Below are 22,176 nucleotides of genomic sequence, written 5' to 3'. Positions count from 1 at the left end.
TAACTTTTTTAAAACAACTTTTTATAACTCCAGGAATCTAAGCTGCAAAAAAAGATGGATCCTTTTAATGTAGAACCAATAAATCCTTTTAATGTAGAACCAAAAAAAAATTCTCCTGGAATCATGTCATTCTAATGTGGCATAAATAAATCCATAAGGATATCAACAACGAGTAAAATAATTACAACATGGTATTTCAATTCTCCTTAGATAAACATAAGTAAGCAACTTCTTCCTCCTTTTGTGCATTGCCCCCTTCGGTAATCCTTCTGCACGTTCAATCAATGACCTCATGCTAGGTGCAGTGTATGGTATACTAACTTCCTTCTTCTTATTCCGTGGTGCATTGCGCCGAACAGGTTTAACCTTGTGTTCCAATAACGAAATAAGCTGGTGGACCAATGCATTCTGCGGGCCACAAATAATGTCTAGCATCAACTCCATCCTGTATGATCTGAGTGAATCCTGTGGGTAGATTTATCAGTTGGTTTAGTATTAAGAACCGTTATAGTGATATTTTTACAAGATCAATCATGACATTTACGCAAATATTTATTTAACAAACCTCATCCCATTCGTAAAGTTCATGATCTTCAAAACTTTCCATGAACTTAATGACACACATGCCACAGTCGAAGCTACAGGACAATAAAATGCTATTGCAATTAGGTTGAGAAAAACCAAGTTACATGGTACGACACATTTTGAAATGAAAACTAAAAAAGCCTCAAATTTGGGTTATAGTTTCATCTCACTTGTTTGGTTGCTTTGGAACCCTCGCGTATGAACGAGCTGGGCCGTGCGTAGTCCGAACGAATGCAGGAATAGCAATGCTTGCCATATCCTCACATAGTCTCCCTTGAAAATCATGGAACGAACATAGTCGAGCATAAAGATATCGACTAGAATTGTGCGGTTGTATATTGATTAAAAGAATTATGGTATCTTACCACATATGCATCGAGCTTTATTCGTTTATAATCTTCTGGTGCATAATGCAAACTGTCGAGAATAAGTAGGCGCTTTGCAATCACATCAAATGCATATACCCACCAATGGCCCCTCCAACAATAAAGAATTAACCACTGCAGCAAGCAGTACATATGAAGAGATTTTTCATGTGCGAAAAAAAAAAACCAGAACAAAACAAAACCTATTGATCTCATTCGACCATTCAAGAACCTGAACATTCTCAAATCATGTGACAACCTATTTCCAACAGGTATTTAAATACAAAACAGCAACTCACCCATTTTCTCTTTGTTGCTACTACTTTGTCAAAGAACCTAGTATCATCACCAAAGCTTGGACTAAGACCATCATAAATTGGTGTCACACCGTCCATAAATGATTCTAGACTATCATTTTTTATCACGGATTCCTGCAAAGCCACACATAGCCAAGAAAAAACTTTTTCCACATTGTAATAAGAATGTAATTACCAATATGCCTGGACACGCGCAATAGAATTCTCGCTTGAATCTAGATGATTCAGTGTCGTTGAAAGAATAGCACATTCATTGAATTACCTACACAGAGTATTCATCAAGTGTAATTTAAACACCGATATAAGGATATGGAATTAAAACACATGCTTAAGTTTATATACTTACACAGCTGTTGACCCAACTGCGGGGTTTCAAGGTCCAGAAGTCCTTCTTTTGTAATATCATGTAGTCCTGCCCTTCATAGGAAGCTAAATCTTGATTTCATCCAACGATGGGTTAACTATCCATGTTTTTATTTGTTTCTCCTTAGTCTTCCCCAACTTTATTTCTCTTATTCTTGGATGAATTGAATGTATTGGGAACGGGGTTAGAGTCTTTTCAAGCTGAGTTAAACCAAGTAAAAAGCTCGGTCTACCTGGACTCGGTGTATGATAGGGTAATTTTTTTGGAAACACCGTTTGCAGGGGCTGCATGATTATGGCTTTTGTTTGGTGCCCCTGTTCAACATTATTGAGTACTTGCTCAAATTCAGGACACTGAACGATAGAGATGTCAAATTCGCTGCAAATGAATGCGACGTGAAGTTAGCTAAAAGAACAAGTCATGCCTAGCTAGACGGCTAATCACATGGCATGGGTGTGAAAAAATAAAGAAGAAAAACATACAGCAAGGTAATTAATAACCCACTAACTGGTCAAAATCATAGTCACTGAGCTGTACATGTGCTGCTGGCGGTATGTGTGGAGATCCATTTTTGAGGTCAGTTTTTCCTTCTTGATGACTTTCATGATTGCTGTTGAACACTGGATCTTCTTATCTTGCACCATGTGGCGGAGGGTGCTGTTGGAATAACCGTATCCTTCTAGCAAGCGGCACATGGTCATCATCATCAAATTCCGGGACTACCGATGGTGCAGCAGTGTTTCCTGAGACATTTTCTCTTGGAATTTCTTTTTTGGTGCCTTGTCTAGATCGGCTCCTACAGAGAATCAACTTTCTCCTCGTACTAGTCTTGGATTGCTGTGATGTAAATTCATGCATATCGTCATTTAAATCAACAAACAAACAAAATCCTACTAAAGTGAACAACCAAATCATTCTAAAGTGAATACCCAAAAATGTTATAAAGTGAACATCCAATTTAAATTATCACATGAGCTATCATACAGAAAGCAGATCACCTTATCCATCTCCTTATAGCTTGGCTGAGATGTAGTCTTGCCTTGGGTAGACAGAGATTGCCCAGTGTCCTTGCAGGGCCTTTTATACCCTCCTTTCTCGTTAATTGCTTTACTTGAAGACTGTTTCTTATGTTTTTTCTCTTTCATTGAATTGTTAACTAGGCAACCCTGTGTTCAACATGGGACAACAAATAGATGGAAAAAACTAATGTGAACTTTAAGGCGCAAGGAAAAAAGAACAAACTCACAATCGTTCATCAAAACTAACCATCTAAGGCCACACTATATTGAATATCCAAAACCCAACTACAGTGAACATCCTCAATTACAACCACACTAATCATCACTAGAATCTATTTTCACACAATCAATCAATTATGCATCCCCATCAAGCAATTTTTTCATACATAAAAAGCCATCTAAATAAATTAATCATAAGTTATCTATCCAATTCAGATTAGAACCTAATTTGAGCAACCAAATCCTCCTGTTTAAGTAACAAACTCAACTCAAATAAAACCTTAATTACAATAAGACACAACAACTGTATTCAAACAAGCTTTCAACATAAAAACATGTAAATATCATACACGGTCATTGAATTCAGCTCTCCCAACCGTTCTTTTATAAACACCATATATCAAGACAAGCCATACAGCCACATAATGAAGTTACTTTACAATTTTGTAATCGCAAAAACTATGATAACGATCGACCGTCATATCACATAAGTAAGGATCCAATTAATTGAGCTCACGAGCTTTCATAAGGAAAGCAAATCACCTTTTCTGCCTTCCTACAGCTTGGATGAGGTGAAGTCTTCCCTTTGGTAGACGGTGATTGGTCAGTGTCCTTGTGGGGCCGTTTACACCTTCCTCTCTCGTTAACAGCTTTACTCGAATAATGTTTCTTCTGCTTTCTCTTGTTCCTTGAATTTTTGACTATGCAACCCTGTGTATTCAACATTTGGGCAAAAAAGAGATTCCAAAAAATCAACGTGAACCGTCAATTGCATTTTTTGTTCAACTAGATTTTATAAAATGCATTATTAGAGATTGAACCTGTGAGATAACGTGGTCGGCCTTCTTATCAAGTTCATTAGTGGTCCACTCAACAATCCAGGGTTTGGGTACTTGACATGCATGCAACGGACCATGCTTCAAGCGCTAAAAGTACAAAACCTATAGAGAAATAACTTAAATTTTAGGAATTACACCTACAGTCGTACATTGGTTTTAAATTAAAGTAATTTATTGCATTACCAGCAACACGAACATGCACCCGCCGCATGTTTCCCTATTCTCATCTTGGAATTTCCTTATCGCATCCCGCATCCACTTTAATATGTGATACGGCCAATGAAACCTTATAGGGTTCGACACATCTAATATCGGAGGGAGGTGCCACGGAGAAATAGTTTGCTAGCTTGTGGGGTTCAGAAACATCTTCAAAACAACCATGATAAAGTATCTTCTAAACCTCATCCTCTGTTGCTCAGTCTCCATTGGACAAGAAAAGACAAACTCACGCAGTTGGCTTGTTGTTTTCTTCTGAAACTCCCCCTTAATTGCCATATGCGATGGATTTTTTTTCTGCAATTCTGGGATTGGGTCGCCTGCGAGGAACGAAACAGTTTGCCACAATTAGTAAGTGTCAACAACAGAGAAAGTAAACTAGGCAGAGAAATTTTTACATCCTACATAACTAACACTAACCATGAGAAGGTATGCCAAATACATTGCCAATAAGTTCGGCGCTAATGCGAATGTCCCCTGCGTCCACCATGAGCGTGTTTGTGTCAACGTCATAAGCCTTGGCTAGTTGGAGCATGATGCTTTGTTTCACATGCCATTGTGGTACGTGGCGCAGGAAACCGAATCCTATGGCCTCAATCTCGTCCAACTTAGCTTGCTCATGATGTCGTTCCAAGTGGGTAAATAAGTTATTAATGTAGCATGGTGAGCACCGCGTCTTTACTAGTTTCTGTTGAGCAAGACCAAAAAGGATCAGAATAATGTCATAAAAAAATATGTTGATTTATTGATGTAATCTGTTCGATACCTTTTTACCCATCTGAGTTTGACTTCAGCCGGTATAGAGATTGATTTGTTCGAGCAGCGTGGTAATTTGCTCACACAATAGTCCCCCTGAAACCTTTCAATGTTAACTCTTACAGAAGCGGCAGGTGACCTCCAGCCAAATGACATAAATAAAATCATGATATTACTTACCAATTGATGTAACCTAATTTATTGGAGCTATATGCCACGAGAATATAACACTGATGCATTGAGTCAGATAAGAAAATATTGGCATCAAGGATTAAAACCTAATTTATGGAAGATAAACAAATATCAAACCTCAAAACTTCCCGTTAGTTGTTGACATCTATAATTAGGATGAAAAACTAATTCATGAACACATATATCAACAAATTCACAATATAACTGACCATCCACACACTTAACTAATGATCAAAATAACTATGGGCCATGTCTATCAACCACACCAACCATCCAATTACCTATCAAAAGGACTACCCAAACAGCTTTCAAATATCACTAACAAACAAAGACGAGGAGCATAGCCATCAACTACAAGCATACCAATCATCAAGGAAAACTACTTTCACACAATTCATGAAGTGGAGAGCTCTAGATATTGTTTTCTTACTTCACAAGAGGGCATGCGAATAAATGATTCACAAAAAAGCTATTCACTTCAGATTTACTCCGACATGAGCATATAGAATTGAAATTTTTATTTAACAATCAACAATCATACAAAAACCAAAAGATAAAATAAGCATGTACATTATAAACAAGATCGTTTAGAAATTATAAGATGCACCAAAGACACATTTATGGTTTCATTCCTCTTCCTAGCACAAGATTCAGTGACGGCACTTAACTGTTTATCAATAGGTTAGAACAAAGTTGAAATATACATGTTTCAGGCCGAATCTAAAAAGCCATCAAACAACACAACGAATACAAACATATAGAAAGCAGACACCGTGATATCAAGTTGTATAAACCAATATGCATGTAGTGAGAATTAGTATATAAGGAAAACTAAACAAAGGGGATTCACCTACTAGCAAGTTAGCACGCTTGTATTGTTGAAAGCCTGAACCTGAGATAGTGTGGTTGATTTACTGCTTCCTGAGGCACAAAAAAAAATACTATTGTATAGTTATCCGGCTCATGTAACAGGAAGCAGGATTTAAATAGATTAAAGAAAAAAAGTTAAGCTTGTTTTGCACAAAACAGCATGATACAAAGGTGCATCGCAAAGTCACCAACACTTTCCTTTGTCCATATAGCAGACATTACCTGGTTAGAGCCTACTAACTGCAATTTTTTCGCTCAGGTTTGAAAATTAGAGGGTCCAGGCCTGAGAATAAAATTATTTTAGTGTTATTACAACGCAATATGATAAAGATCAGGTAATTATTTGGTTACAGTGACAAGAGAAACATATTTGGTATCGAAAATTGTCCAAACTATAGCAAAATTTCAAGACTAACCATCCAATATCATAGTAAAGTAACCATCCGAGATAATATCAACGAAGATTCAACAATGGTCAAGCAAGTTAACGTCAACTTAGATGCACATGGTCCACACAGATACAGACAAAAAAAAAAGAAAAAAATAATTTAAACTGACATGAAATCAAAACCAACAAACTTTTTCGTCCTTTTCCTGCGCTAAAGTTAAATCATCATGAATTGCAACAACGTAAATGAACTACCTACTCCACAATCTCCGGGATGCTACCATCGCACCCAAAGCTTTCTCACCATGGTTAATCACTCATATCACCAACAAAATCTATCTATTATACAACATGCAACAGCGATAACCCTTCCAAAAATGAACAACGCCACATACTTACCTTAGATGGTTAGGATCTTTCGCTGGTTATGTTAGACGTTTTCCCTATGACGAGCACGCGGTTGGTTTTCTCGGATCGGATGTTCAGCTGCTCGGCGATGGCGTTGTCCAGGTAATTTTTAATTAGGTTATGAACATGATTTTGTGATGCAATCCGATTCTGATGAAACTGTGCTCTGATGCAATCCGATTCTGATGAAACTGTGCTCTGAAAACTGAAACTGTTATGAGTTTATTTTGTGATTTCATTGATTCTGATGAACTGAACTGATGAACTGAACTCTGATTTTGATTCTGAAACTGTTCTGAATTTATTTTTTGATTTCATTGATTCTGATGAACTGAACTGATGAACTGAACTCTAATTTTGATTCTGAAACTGTTCTAAATTTATTTTTTGATTTTATTGATTCTGATGAACTGAACTGATGAACTGAATTCTGATTTTGATTCTGAAACTGTTCTGAATTTATTTTTTGATTTCATTGATTCTGATGAACTGTGCTATGATGAACTGAACTGATGAACTGAACTTTGATTTTGATTCTGAAACTGTTCTGAATTTATTTTCTGATTTCATTGATTCTGATGAACTGTGCTATGATGAACTGAACTCTGAGTCTCTACTCTCTGAAACTGTTATGAAATAATTTTGGGATTTCATTGATTCTGATGAACTGAACTCTGATGAACTGAATTCTAATTTTGTAAACAAAAAATTTTATTGAACCTGAGATGTTGTACTTGTTTGTAACTTTGTATACTCTGATTTTGGATTTTGGATGATGTTTGTTCATTTATTGTGAAATTGAGAGTTGAGATTATTGGGTTGGATTGCTGGTAATATTTAGGTATGGAAGAAAGTATCAACCAAGACCTACCTAGGAATAATAATGCTGAAAATAATTCTGCTTCGAATGAACGTTCTCCTCCTCCCGCTAGTAACGAAAATCAATCACAAACTTGTAGTGTTAGGGGGAAAACTGATCCTGCTTGGAGATACATTGCTTTACAGAATATATGATGCTGATTTAGATCAAGGTGGTGGTGGTGGTAGTACTAGTACATTTTATGCTGCACCACTTGTTTTTTCTGGTCCAAGTAGTGGAAATAAAGGTGATGAAATCAATGAGGCAAATCTGCAGCAAATTATGGAGGATTTTGATGATTGATGACAAACTTGGATCATTTTGATGATGCTATGTTGGGTTTGATTGGTTGTTTGAGGACTTTTGAACTTTGAATTTGTATTTGAATGAGATTATAACATTTGGTTTATGTAGTACTTTTAATTTGAATGATATTTTAAAGTTTAGATTAGACTATAATTATATTTTCATGTGCTTATTTACATTTTAATTATTATTTTATTATAAAACGGTTTTTACGGTTCAACCACGGTCAAACCGGTTGAACCTATGAACCAGTGAACCAGTGCTTAGAGCGGTTTGATGACCGGTTCGGTTTTCAGAACCTTGGTAATATATAAAATTTTTGAAGATTGATCTGGATAATTATTCTATCAAAAAATAAATTAAAAATTTATTTATTTGTCGGAATAAAATTTTGAATATATATCTATATAAATTTTTATTAAGAATTAAAATATTCACTTTTAAATTTTTTTTAGAACTAATTTGAATAATTACTTGTAAAATAATTATGCTTTAGATACACAAAAAAATTAATTATCGATATCGATATAGAATAATACATATTACGCAAGATACAAAATACAGTTGGCTGATTTAATACAGTTTGGGGAGAGATAAAAAATGAATGATGATTAATTTAACGGCCACGTTGTTTTGCATATAACTGTCAAAACTAATTGTATGAGTTAACGTATACCACACCATTTGCGTATAAAAAACTAATTGCTTACACGTAGTGATGAGCGGTTAATGCGCGACAAAGCTCCATCACCCTCCATCCAACATTCCACTAAAATGTCGCTGTCCTGCGACGCGCCACGCGACTTCAAAACGACATCGTCCCTGTTTCAATTCAAACGGTTTTCTATCGTTATTCTTTTCGTCAGGCTCCATTTCCCCTCTCTCCCTTCTATCATTCTGCGAGCAAAAAAGCCGTTTTCGATTCGGGTCGGGTCGTCAAGCATCCTCTTTCCTTTTCACCTTCACTACACGGTGACGCTTGCGACCCACCTCACATAATTCGATTCGGATTTCTGCTTCTGCGATTGAGATGACGTATCGCGAGGACGAAGACGACGCTACTTACGTAAAGGAGGTGGATCCGAGCCCTACGGTCCGAATCCATGTCGATGATGACAATGGTGATTACGTCAAATTGAGCAGCAGCCCACAGGAAGAGGAGGAGAACCCTTCTCCTCCGTCAAGATTAGCTGGCGTCCCTGTGTGGTATCTAGTCAAATTGTCCGTCACTTGCACGTGCCTAGCGATCGCCGGTTTTTTCCTTTTCAAATGGCTTGGACCCCCTTTCATCGAAAAGGTTCATTTTTTCCCTCCAATCATCACGCTTGGCGCCATTTCTATCCTTGGGGGCTTTTTTCCCCTTTTTTCCGGCGTAAAAATTGTTCGCATTAGATATGTGTTTGTTATCTGATTCTGTTATTTCATTGTGTTGCTTTTATGGTTTCGTTATGCATGTTTGGATGGTATAATAATTATAAGGTAATAGCTACAAACCTCACATGATGATGGCTTGCTTGCTTTCATTCATTCATTTTGTATTGAAATCATATCGGGTTGCTTTGGGTCATCAGAACCTTGGCAATTTCTTTTGTTAAAGAATCAACCGATTGAAATTATGACATGTTCACTCTCAATGCTGCCAAGTGCCAACTCTTGTATTTTATTATCAACATACAACATGGAATTATAGTGCATTGATAAATTATAATGTTGAATTGATTATCTCATTGACGAAATGACTGTATTTTTCAGGTGATTATTCCCCTAATAAACTGGGAGGAAGAGACATTCAGTCCTCCAGTGTTAGCTGCTCTGATGTTTGCTTCTGTAGCACTATTCCCTGTTTTCTTTTTGCCATCTTCACCTACCATGTGGATGACTGGAATGTCATTTGGTTATGTTGTTGGGTATATGATAATAGTATCTGGAGTAGCTATAGGAGTATCACTCCCCTTTTTCATTGGTTCATTCTTCCATCGTAGAATTGAAGTATGTGCCTTGTCCTTCAGTCAAAGTTGGTTTCTATGTACCTGTGTTTGCTTTACCTGTGCTAATTGGGGTTAAGTGTTTTCTGATTCTTTGCAGGAGTGGTTAGAAAAGTATCCAAAGAGAGCTGCTGTTCTAAAAGCTGCTGGTGGAGGAAATTGGTTTCACCAGTTTAAGGCAGTGGCTTTAATAAGGATTTCTCCATTCCCATACATACTTTACAACTATTGTGCTGTGGCGACAGAGGTTCAATACTGGCCTTACTTGCTTGGATCCTTGGTGGGAATGCAATTCGATATAATTACTTCAATCTATACGTAGGGTCTCCATCTCTCCCTCACTTTCTCTTCCATACTGTGAATACTGCAATTGGTTTGGCTAGCTCTGGTTCCATCGTGTTAAATTGTTGGACATTTTCTTAGTAGTATTATGCTCCACTTGTCTCTTTTTAGCCCTTTCTGAAACCTCACATTTTCATTGTCATCTCTTTGATTTGTTTTATTTATCTGCAGCAAAAACATTTTTATGATAGGGCACAGTGGCATTTAGTCAAAAATGATTTGGTGGTTTTATTAGCCAATAGTTATGACCCTTGCGTAATCCTCTTTCAGTTCTCCCCTCATTTTGACATGTTCATATGTTGTTAGCTATTCCAAATAAAAGGAATAATGGTGTCTAACTCTTTGTATGGATGGATGACTGTCTCTGTAGGGGAATTTTGATAAGGGCATTTGCTTCTGTGCATAAAGAGAACACTCTATCCTCTGCTGCGCCCCACGTTTCAGTAACTTTGGTTGGCTTCAGCATGATTGTGGGTACAGTGATCTTTTTCACGGTCTATGCAAAGAGGCAGCTCAGGGAGCTCCAGAAAGAAGATCAGCGGCTTTTGGGGTAATCAACTAACTTCAACTCAAATCTGATAGCGTCACTACTAACATTGCAGAATTTGGGTGAGGCTTGAACATCATCATCTATGATAATTGGAGGGCCAAATATAGGAATTTTCTATCGCAGGTAGGGGGGAGGGGTGACCAAGGAGGAGCTAGCTATAACACAAACCAATTGGCATCTCTTCCTTTTTCCATTTTGTTTATAAAAATGAAATTTTGTTTCTGGGTTGCTTCATGCTTGCAGCTCAATTGTCATTGTTTATGAATGAAATTTCCACTTAGGGAGTTCTTTTATGAATTCGCAATTGCTTATGCTTAAAGCTTCGTTTTGCCGCATGAACCTTTACATTTAGTAAAGTACAAGAACCGAGATGTAAAAATGACAAGAAGTGACCATAGTGAGTGTAGAATCACTGACATGAACATTTTATTTTAACGTTTGAAAACTATAATTTAATTGATTGCTATAAATTTGGTGTCCAATAAACGAACACTAATTCTAATATACGAATAACATTTTTCATACCGTTCTTGCATTCAATTTATCTTATTTAACTGAGATATTTATACTCGATTTTTATATTTTCTTTAGAGGGAAAAAAAAACCATTTTGAGTAGTGGTTAGTAGAAAAAAGCAAGAGATAAAATGAGGGACCTGGGTCCACAAGTGAAACAAGCCAGCCAACCATGCCTCTTTCTTATTCTTATTAGATAGATAGAAAAAGCACCAAATAAATGCATTTGGAAACATGGCAGAAACCGTGGCACAAGGAAACCTATAGGAGACATTCACTTTTTTTTTTTGGATTACATGGAAACATACCCTTATTATATTGCATATTGTATGTGTCAATTCGTCATTTTGTTGTGTTTATGTTTTAACAGTGGATCAAACCCCACTCTCTTTTATTTAAGAAAGACAGAGAATTCTCGAATTTAAAGTGAAAAGACAAAGGATCCACAAGCTTTTCACTGCTTAGTCAAATGCTAAAAGAAAAGGTTGAACAAAAGGAAGTAACGTTAAAGAAAGGGACGACTCGGAAAAATAATCGCAGGTTTATAAAATTATAAATAAAATAAAAACCGTTGAAAATGAAAAGAACCAAATTAGAGAGGGACCAATTTTCTTCCATGTATTTAATAACAAAATAAATCGGAGGGCGAAAATCACCTAATACAACGGGCAAGACAGCGAAGTATATGCCGCGTGTCAAAGACTCGTTGTGGTCGCATCACAATTCTTGTATTGCTCGCTGTTAGAATATTCTCTTAGGGTGTGTTTGTTTGAGAGGAAAATGGGAGGAAGGAAATAGGAAGGAAAGAAATTGGAAGGAAAATAACTATTTTCCTTTGTTTGGTTGAATGGAAAAGTTAAAGGGAAAAAATGAATAGTGTAAAAAAATGGGTGGGACCCATTGAAAATTTTTTCCCTCCAATAATGGATGGAAAATGGAAGGAAAATATATTTTGTATCAATATTCCAATATTACCCTTTAATTTTTAATATATTTTAAAATATCTAAGGATAAAATTGTCTTTTCATAACATTATATACTATTTCCTTTCTTCTCATTTTCCTTTCATCCAAACATATCCAAGGAAAATGAAATTCCATTCAATTTCTTTCTTTTCTCTTCTTTCCTTTCTATTTCCTTCCTTTCTATTTCTTTCCTTCCAACCAAACAAAGCCTTAACACCAATTATTTAGTTGTAAGTTGTTATTACTTCAACAAATATTAAATAAACAAAGTATACATCTTAGGTCTTTAAAGTAGTAAGAAGGAAATCGAATTAAATTAGTCTAATACTCAGTTTATTAGTCTACTTAAATAAATATTAAATATTTAAATTTAATTTTATATATATAATAATTTATTTGTCAACAATAAATTTTTAAATAGAACTCATGATTTTAGTTTTTCATGGTCTTGCAACATAAACACAGTAAAAAAGATGTAATAACATTAGTTTAAAAAAAGCATAGTACCGCATTATTCTATTTATAGATATCAATTCTGATGTTTGTCTCTAAATGTGGTACCTGACTCACTCCAAGCGTTTTTTTTTTTAATTAATGAAACCCAATAATTCAATACATAATAAGTAATAATGTAGAAGTAAATGCTAGTACTATGATGTGACTACATTTTCCATTATTGGTACCTAGTTGATTAATACTAACTACTTTGTAATAAGCTGGTAATTACGACGAATTCCAACTAATAAAGGCATCCCTAATGAAACGGATACATAACATGTCTTGGAATAAAAGCAAAGCAAAAGCCTTCACCAAGAAACGCTACTACAGACAAAACAGCTCACTGCCTCTACCATCAATCCACCATCTCCTTCTTGTTTAAGTTGAATGTTCAAACTTCAAAGCATATTCAATATATCTATATCTATCTATCTATCTGTTGCATAGTAGTAGTGGCAGTAGTATAATTGAGATAGTGATTAGGGTGGTGGTGGTGGCTTGGTTGGTGGGGAAGAATAAATGCCTGGGCAAGAGAAACTGGTCCCTACTCAAAACAACACAGGAACAGGACAACTTAGTGGTGCTGGTGCTAGTAACTGAGAAGTGAGAACTCAAGCTCAAACACACATATAGGACAGTACACATAATAATAGTTGAGGTTTCCACTTTCCATTGTAGAAAGGGCATCATTTGCATATGAATAAGGGTAAGTGAGTGAGTTAGTGTGTGCCACTCTAATGCACGTGGTTGAGTCTTCACTCTGCAGTTGGTGGCAACAACAAGGTTCTCAATTTATATTTCACAACACAATCCAACACTATTTATTACTACTAAAAGAAACAAGAGAAGAGAAGAGAAGAGAAGAGTGAAGAGTGAAGACCCCTTATTTATTAATTCCCTCTCACCTGCTTCCCTTTCCAGCAAAGCTACAGCCACCATTTCCACCATCCTCCATTTACATTTACTCTCCCATTCCTCCTTGCCTTCCATTCCCTCTCTCTCTCCACTTCAAGCTCACATTTTTATCCCACCATTTCCACCCCACAAACATCAAATCATACAAATCGAACAAGGGATTAAAAGGGTTACTTTATTAGTCCACAGAACTTTCCAAGTAATCATTTTTATTTTCTTCTTTTTTTTCTCTTTCTTCTCCAAGCTCGGCCCCCTTTATTGAGGATGCTCCCCGTTGGTGATGATGATGCTGATGTTCATGTTCTTCGTTTCTCATTGGTTCAACAGTTGCAAAGACTCAAACTTTGCAGCTGAGAGGAAACAACAACCACAACCTCCACCGCAATTTGGTTCCAACAGTGATAATAATGCCTAACGGGTAATCACATTCCCACCGACGACGCCTCTGTTTCGAGAGCATGAGAAAACACCGCCAAATTAACCTCTTTCATGCTCTGTTATGCTCCATTCTCTTCTTGGTTTCTTGTGTAACGGTATCACCAGCCACTGAGAGAGAGATTCTGCAACAATTCAAGGGCAACATCACAGAGGACCCTTTCAACAGCTTGAGTTCATGGGTTTCCAGTGGAAACCCCTGCCAAGATTACAGAGGTGTTTTCTGCAACGATGAAGGTTCTGTGGAAAGGATCATTCTTTGGAACACTAGCTTGGCTGGGGTGTTGTCTCCAGCATTGTCTGGTTTGAAGAGGTTGAGGACATTGACATTGTTTGGGAACCGGTTCAAGGGTAACATCCCAGATGATTATGCTGATCTTCACACATTGTGGAAGATCAATTTGAGCTCCAATGCGTTATCTGGTTCAATCCCAGAGTTCATTGGTGATTTGCCAAACATTCGGTTTCTAGATTTGTCCAAGAATGGCTTCACTGGGGAGATACCTTCAGCCTTGTTCAGATACTGTTACAAAACCAGGTTTGTGTCTCTTTCTCATAACAACCTTGCTGGTCCAATTCCTGTGTCATTGGAGAATTGCTCCAACCTTGAAGGATTTGATCTTTCTTACAATAATCTGACCGGTGCTGTCCCTTCGCGGGTTTGTGATATTCCGAGCTTGTCATATGTGTCACTGAGAAGCAATGCCTTATCAGGGAGTGTGAAAGGTCTCATATCACCTTGCCGGAGCTTGAAACATTTGGATTTCGGTAGTAATATGTTCACAGATTTGGCTCCATTCAGCATCCTTGAAATGCAAAATCTTACTTATTTCAATATATCATATAATAGGTTTGGAGGAAATATTTCTGAGATCACAACCTGTAGTGAGAGATTAGAATTCTTTGATGGTTCCGGGAATGATTTGGATGGAGAATTTCCCTCCAGCATAATTAGATGCAAGAACCTAAAGCTCTTGGCCTTGGAGTTGAATAGGCTGAAAGGGAGTATCCCAGTTGATATTCAGGAATTGCAAAAACTACTAGTTATCAGATTGGGTAATAACTCAATAAGTGGAATGATTCCCAAAGGTTTTGGCAACATTGAGCTGCTTGAAGTTCTAGATTTGCACAATCTAAACCTCATTGGTGAAATTCCTGCTGACATAAGCAATTGCAGATTTCTTCTTCAGTTGTGAGTTCCTTAACTTTCTCAAACTGACATATACATTAAACTTGATCTTATGGATTACATCTGAGTTCATTCTTTCATGTTGCTGCAGGGACCTTTCTGGTAATAGCTTAGAGGGTGAGATTCCTCAGACCCTATACAACATGACATACTTGGAATCCCTCGACTTACATCAGAACCGGCTCAATGGAAGCATACCACCAAGCCTAGGAAACCTGTCAAAGTTGCAATACCTAGATCTGTCACATAATTCACTATCTAGTTTAATCCCATCTTCTCTTGGAAATTTAGGAAACATGACTCATTTTGATCTTTCATTCAACAATCTATCCGGTCTCATTCCTCAAATTGAAACCATACAGCGTTTTGGTCCATCTGCTTTTTCCAATAATCCTTTTCTCTGTGGTGCTCCTTTGGTCACCTCTTGCTCGGCGAATGGAACTCCGTCACCTTCAGCACCTGGGAAGACTAAAGTTCTAAGCATCTCAGCAATTGTTGCGATTGTTGCTGCAGCTCTGATCCTTGCAGGGGTTTGTTTGGTAACCATCATGAATATTAGGGCTCGTCGTAGAAAAAAAGACAGTGATGAGATCATGGTTGTTGAGAGCACACCCCTTGGATCATCAACAGAATCAAATGTTATAATTGGAAAGCTGGTTCTGTTTAGCAAAAGTTTACCATCAAAATATGAAGATTGGGAGGCAGGTACAAAAGCATTGCTTGACAAAGAGTCTATAATAGGTGGTGGATCAATTGGAACAGTGTACAGAACTGATTTTGAAGGCGGCATCTCAATTGCAGTGAAGAAGCTTGAGACTTTGGGAAGGATCCGAAACCAGGAAGAATTCGAGCACGAGATTGGACGATTAGGCAACCTCCAACACCCAAATTTGGTTTCTTTACAAGGTTACTATTGGTCCTCTTCAATGCAATTGATTCTATCAGAGTTTGTCCCTAATGGGAATCTCTATGATAATCTACATGGGATTGGATATCCCGGAACAAGCACTAGCAGTAGCAACAGGGAGTTATATTGGTCTAGAAGGTTCCAAATCGCACTTGGTACTGCAAGAGCACTTGCCTATCTTCACCATGACTGCAAACCTCCAATTCTTCATCTCAACATTAAATCCTCTAACATACTCTTAGATCACAAGTATGAGGCTAAGTTGTCTGATTATGGTTTAGGAAAGTTGCTCCCCATTTTGGACAATTACGGTCTGACCAAGTTCCACAATGTCGTCGGCTATGTCGCACCAGAATTGGCTCAAAGCCTAAGGCAGAGTGAGAAGTGTGATGTATACAGTTTTGGGGTGATTCTTTTGGAGCTGGTTACAGGTAGGAAGCCAGTAGAAAGTCCAACAACAAGTGAGGTGGTCATCTTATGTGAATATGTAAGAAGTTTGTTAGAGGTTGGTTCAGCTTCAAATTGCTTTGACAGAAACTTATTGGGATTTGCTGAGAATGAGTTAATTCAGGTTATGAAGTTGGGATTAATTTGTACCTCGGAGGATCCATTAAGGAGACCAAGCATGGCTGAGGTTGTCCAGGTCCTTGAGTCCATTAGAAATGGATTGGGAGTACACTAAGCTACTTGCTAATTGGTTGTGTTATAGAAGCAGCAAGACAAAAATTCTTTTTCATTCATTTTTATATTGTCATTATTTTTTTTTCCTCTTCATAGAATTGGGTACATTTTGCAATAAAAGGCATTTGTTTCATTCCATTGTCTCAGGTGTTTTCAAGTGGAAAACAAAAATTGCACATTGTATTTGAAAATGAAAATGCTTGGAATTACTGATCATCTTAGCATGGTTAGGCTTCTAATATTTTACCATTTCTTCTTTGCAATCTTTGTTTTGTTGTGTATCCTTCGCTTTTCATGGTTGTAAATTTTGGACACACCACACCACCTGCATCAATTCATGCCAAATCATGTTTTTGGATTTGGAATTATGCGCCTTGATCACGTTTCCCCATGCCTAATTCATAAACATATTCCCAATTTCCCATTCCAATACAGCTAATGATGATGCTTATCACTCTCCGGATTGTTCTCAACACAAACGTCCCTTTCTTGTAGGGAGAACCCATGTGTAGTGCCACAAGCTCAGTTTTTGTATGATACTGCAATGACTGGAGTCTCCTCAATCATCACGGAATTACCAATAACACCACCTCGAATTATGTTGTCCAGGGAAGTTGCCATCAACATTACTTATCCATCCTTAGGAACTTTCCTGAGATGTCATCCAAAATGCTCATCAAACTTTCACCAGTCTTTGGTCAATTATTACATCAAATATTAAATATTACTAATACAATATGACCTTCTTGCTGCAATATACAAACCTCGAAGGCAAAGGGTATCTAATTCTCTTATATAAAATATTATGAAATAAATGAAAAACCTAAGGGCAATGGAGCAAGAAGAAAAAGAAACAGCTATATCATCATGCCCATAAACAAATTTGGGTCTTGCAAGTTTACCTTATTATGCATTCTTGTGTTATTATTACTCCTTTTGTTGCTGATAATACCAATGGAGACGCTTCTTCACATTCAGAATCAGATTATCAATTTTTGCATTGTCGCGGACGCAAATAATACCATGCAAGAGGCTCCATCTATACACTTAACAGAAGTCCTAATGCATAGGCTTTAAAACTGAGGTTTAAAAAAGAACTCCATCTTATAACTTCTCCTTGATGATTGATTATTCCTTCTAGGATTATGCCGGAAAGAATAAAGAATCAGTAAACCAAAACAACAATATATGCAGAACTAATTAATGCCATATCAACTCTCTGATTTTGTGGCTGCAGAGATTCGCCGAATCCGTTCCATGACTACAGAAACATCTTTTTCAGACAATGTAGTGAAACAAAAACGAAACCATCCTGGTTCAATACAGTGACAAGATGATCCTGGAGTAACATTGATCTTAGCCTCATTCAACAATCTGTCCCAGAGCTCAAGCTCTCCCTTTTCGCCGTAAGACCGGAGTAATTTACTCATGTTGGCCCAACAGTAAAAACCACCGCTGCTGCTAGTGCACTCGATTCCTAACTGCTTCAATTCTGCCACAAATGTGTTATACATTTTTCGAAGCCTCAGTCTGTTGATCTCAATGAATTTCTGTACAAATCTAGTATCTGAAAGAATGGAGATAAGCAATTGCTGAGTGGGAGCAGAAAGAGCTGAGAACTTTGCCATTCTTCTAGCAGCAACTAGGACATTCTCATTGTAGGAGTAGAGGACACCAACCTTAAAATCTGGAACAGAGAGTTCATTTGATAAACTATATATTATATGAACTCTGTCGCGATCAAGTTCTTCGGCTTCCAGGATTTCCACCATGCTCACAAACTCTTTGCTTCCACAAGCAGACCCGGTAAATGTTTCATTGGAGACTATGTGGATATTCTTCTCTCTAGCAAAGTCCACAATATCAAGTAGTGTTTTCCGGTCCAATAATTTTCCAACAGGATTTGAAGGATTCGTTATGATGATTCCTCGAACTTTTTGTCCCCGTTTCTTTGCCTGGTTAAAGGCCCGGTCAAGAGCAGTTATACTCAGATTGAAGTTATCCGTGCTGCGGCAGGGAACAGCTACTATCTCGATGTCACTTCGCCATTTTATATCCCCATCAAAGCTGCAAGAGGTGATCAAAGCATATTTCATGTTTTCTTGCATGAAAGAAGGTTTGAAAATTGAGGAGTTTGTTAGAGAGTTACCTAGGGCTGTGAGGTGTTGGAACAAGGAATGAATTTCCATGATCTGCTAAGCAGAAGCTAAGAATGTCAATGGCAGAGGTGGCACCAGCAGTTAGTACCATTTGTGAGGGACTGAAGAAAATTGACTTTTCCATAACTTGAGGCATAAAACCAGCCACAGCCTGCAGGATTATAGTGGAAAATTATCACCGTGCATGACATGCATAAATTCCATCGAATTCCAAGTCACGCGCATCAAATTTCTCAGCATTACATTACAAGTTCAATCAAACAAAGCACATCACAATTAAAAAGTAGTTGAAACTGAAATTACCTGTTTGAGTTCCATGAATCCATCAAGGGGTTGGTAAGGTGCAATTCCTCTGCCTAAAATTGCAGTGGTTCCATTCTGGTGAATCCAATCGTGAACCAAGTCCTGAGACAACTACATGAAGTCCCAAACAGAGAACAAAATCCACGAAACTCAGTTCTCATAACCTAACAAGATAACAACACAAGCAATTGTGAATGGAAAAACAGAGAAACACTCACTCACCGTGTTATGTGCCAAACCAAGCTGAATAACACCATGAGGATTATGAACCTCGTGGTAGGGATCCTCAGCCGCCTTGCGCAAACCAACATAGTAAGGAGAGTCAGCGGAGATTCTGGCGACAGAGGTGGCGCGGCCTGACACGTAAGCGGGTCCGGCAGGGCTTCTGGGAGACAGAAGGATCCTGGAAAGAGAGCGGGGCAAGACTTGAACATGATGTGGATGAAGCTTGTCAGAACCGGGTGGTTCAGGGTCCGCGGAATGATGCGGTGGTGGTGGTGGTGGTGGCGGCGGAGGAGGAGAACGGTGGTGGTGGCGGCGGTTCTTGAAGTAGAGCTGGAAGAAGTAGAAGAGGGCGCAGGGGATGACGGAACCCCAGAAGAGACCTCCTTTGCCTTGAACGACTCCTTGCAATGGCACTATCACTCTCATGGCTCATTGCACACACATCAACATAGGCATAGCCACGAATTTTGGATTATTGGAATCTCTTCCACCTCACTCTAACCTTCAATTCAATCATCTTCTCATCCCACTACTATTCCATTGCGTTCATGTGTTTTCTTTGATATATTAGAGGCTGCGGGGGAATCATTATCTCTAATCACTGATTACTATGTGACACTAATCTCAATTGTCAACATTGTATTTGTATCCGATAGCAAATTTAAAATATTTTGCTTTTTAAATTTTTACTTCAAATACTAAAAGGAGTTATCCATCCAACCTTCATCCACTAGAATACCACATATCCTCCCTTTGATGTCATATCCAATCGTTCTTTTTTCTCTCCTACTTTTCTAACCAACCTTTTATTCCTTCCTTGTTACTTAGGTATATTTTATAAGTAACATATCATTTCTTTTATTAAAAGTGCTTGAGTTAAATTATTTATTACTCCATATTGTTCTCCTCCTTCAACACTGGTTACTCGTCATCATATATACATCACACATATACTAACTAGTACACACTATACAACACACATTCACATCATAGTATGCACAACTCATGCACGATTCAATTCTTTGTGTTTATCAATTAGATGCGACGACAAGTTAAGAGTCTAAAAGTTTTTATCATATCATAATTAACCGCAATAAACCAAATGAACGGATAAAATAAAGTATAACTATAAAAAAAAAAGAGTATTTAGACCACACGCTAACATTTGGTCCCTAATTTGAGGTGCTCTTGTGCTGAGTAGTCGGTATGAAATATATTCATGCATGTGTATCTGGAAGCTAAGCAGAGACAAAACACGAATGAGTGGACACAGGAATCTTGCGGTCACGCACAAATATATAATCTCAGATATTTGGTGCAGTGGTGTTGATGATGATCTCATTTTAATTTATCATTATGGAACAATTTTACCGCACATGGCGATCAAGACATTAAGAATTTAGAATAAGTTGTCGTTTAGCCCCTCTATCGGTCATATACTCATATATGGTTGTGATTTTATCGACTAAAACTATTTGCATATATGTGAGATTGTTTTTATATCTAATTTATGCATTCTACTATTAGTTGAAATGGCACTAGACACCAAGGGATAGTAAAAAAAATGGATGTGGACGTTTGAGGTTGAGGCTTGGATGAGAAACTGGTTGCATATAGGGTTGATGCGAAAAAAAAAAAATGAAATTAAACCATGCATGTATGCACCTTATTGCCAATTCAATGGATAGGGGTCCCAACTTGAATGTGTAAGTTTGTCTTAGCTTGAACAAATAACATACCGACGGCTATGATATGTTTGGATGTATTCAGGCATGCCCAAGGTCCAATTATTTTTCTTATGCTGCTAGCTACGGATTACTAATTCATCTGTGCTATATAAAAAGACAGATTTGACACAGTTTCATGGACGTATATGGATCCCTATAGTTCAAACTAGCTAATAATAAGGAGGAAATAAAATCTAGATTTGAAAGTTGAAACTTTGAAATCTGGGCACAGACATGGTAAATAAAACAAATTTAGAACTACGTTGCAAGCTTCTGTGGAGTGTGGCAGCTTGGCCTTGGAGCGTCAACCTTGGTCATTCACCACTTGTAGTTACTGTATTATGTGGGTATATATATAGTTGCACTCTTGAAATTAAAAGATTATTTTAAGACACTGATTATATTTTTGAAATTTACCCTATCTTGTATCTATTTTTCTCGAACTTAAAATTATGTATACTTTTATCCCCAAAAAAATAAAAAATTATCTATACTTTTGTATGTAAAAGGATTGAGGTGCTTCGATATAGTCTATTTAAAGTATTTTGATATTAAAAAAATATCCATCTTAACTAATTTTTTACTAATTGTTATTTTCCACGTTAATTAATGATAAATAAATACAAAAAATGAATTAATATATACTTTTCGGAGTTTGCTTTTTATAAGATTTAAACATAAAAATTGTTATGAGATGAAAATTGTGGTCTACCTTATAAATTATAACTCACTTTATTGACCGTGTAATTTATTTATTCTCTCATAAAATATAATATTTTTTTTAAAAGTGAGATGTTAATAAAATAATAAAACAATATTTTAATTATTTTTTATTTAAAATAATAAGACTTATACATAATAAAATTTACAAATTTAAAAATAATTAAAATATTTTATTATTTCTTCAATTTTTTTTACTTTAAATACTTTTCTCATAAAATGTAAAATAAGGCTACTGAATACCAAAAGTTAAAACAAAATAAATTGAGTTCGATTTTTATTTTGAAAAGAGATTTTTAGAAAAAAAAAAAAAGTTAGTGATCCGTTATACTATAACTTAATTTTTATTGTATATCAT

General features: G+C 36.9%; 3 protein-coding genes across 4 annotated transcripts; 2 read left to right on the top strand and 1 right to left on the bottom strand.

Annotated features, from left to right (window-relative positions):
• The first annotated feature begins 8,532 nt into the window (after positions 1–8,532).
• On the top strand, positions 8,533–10,891 carry LOC130979802 (uncharacterized). The gene is made up of 4 exons (XM_057903349.1): positions 8,533–9,000; positions 9,456–9,692; positions 9,789–10,006; positions 10,401–10,891. The coding sequence occupies exons 1-4, from the start codon at positions 8,734–8,736 to the stop codon at positions 10,582–10,584; spliced, it is 906 nt and encodes a 301-aa protein (XP_057759332.1). The 5' UTR covers positions 8,533–8,733; the 3' UTR covers positions 10,585–10,891.
• A 2,288-nt stretch (positions 10,892–13,179) lies between these two features.
• On the top strand, positions 13,180–16,900 carry LOC130982200 (probable LRR receptor-like serine/threonine-protein kinase At1g12460). The gene is made up of 2 exons (XM_057906092.1): positions 13,180–15,099; positions 15,188–16,900. The coding sequence occupies exons 1-2, from the start codon at positions 13,931–13,933 to the stop codon at positions 16,683–16,685; spliced, it is 2,667 nt and encodes an 888-aa protein (XP_057762075.1). The 5' UTR covers positions 13,180–13,930; the 3' UTR covers positions 16,686–16,900.
• An 869-nt stretch (positions 16,901–17,769) lies between these two features.
• Positions 17,770–20,335, bottom strand: LOC130982201 (1-aminocyclopropane-1-carboxylate synthase 6-like). 2 transcript variants are annotated; one of them, XM_057906094.1, is made up of 4 exons: positions 19,369–20,335; positions 19,147–19,248; positions 18,834–18,994; positions 17,770–18,751 (listed from the first exon to the last, which is right to left on the bottom strand). In XM_057906094.1, the coding sequence occupies exons 1-4, from the start codon at positions 19,795–19,797 to the stop codon at positions 17,896–17,898; spliced, it is 1,548 nt and encodes a 515-aa protein (XP_057762077.1). In that variant the 5' UTR covers positions 19,798–20,335; the 3' UTR covers positions 17,770–17,895. The 2 variants fall into 2 exon arrangements, with proteins under 2 accessions (XP_057762077.1, XP_057762076.1); XM_057906093.1 differs by having other exon boundaries at positions 19,147–19,257; positions 19,369–20,333.
• Positions 20,336–22,176: the final 1,841 nt, after the last annotated feature.

The sequence above is a fragment of the Arachis stenosperma genome, chromosome 5 (assembly GCF_014773155.1).
Source record: "Arachis stenosperma cultivar V10309 chromosome 5, arast.V10309.gnm1.PFL2, whole genome shotgun sequence".
NCBI classification, from domain to species: Eukaryota; Viridiplantae; Streptophyta; class Magnoliopsida; order Fabales; family Fabaceae; genus Arachis; species Arachis stenosperma.
The sequence above is the reverse complement of the archived record's forward strand: the minus strand, read 5'-3'. Positions and strand labels throughout refer to the sequence as shown.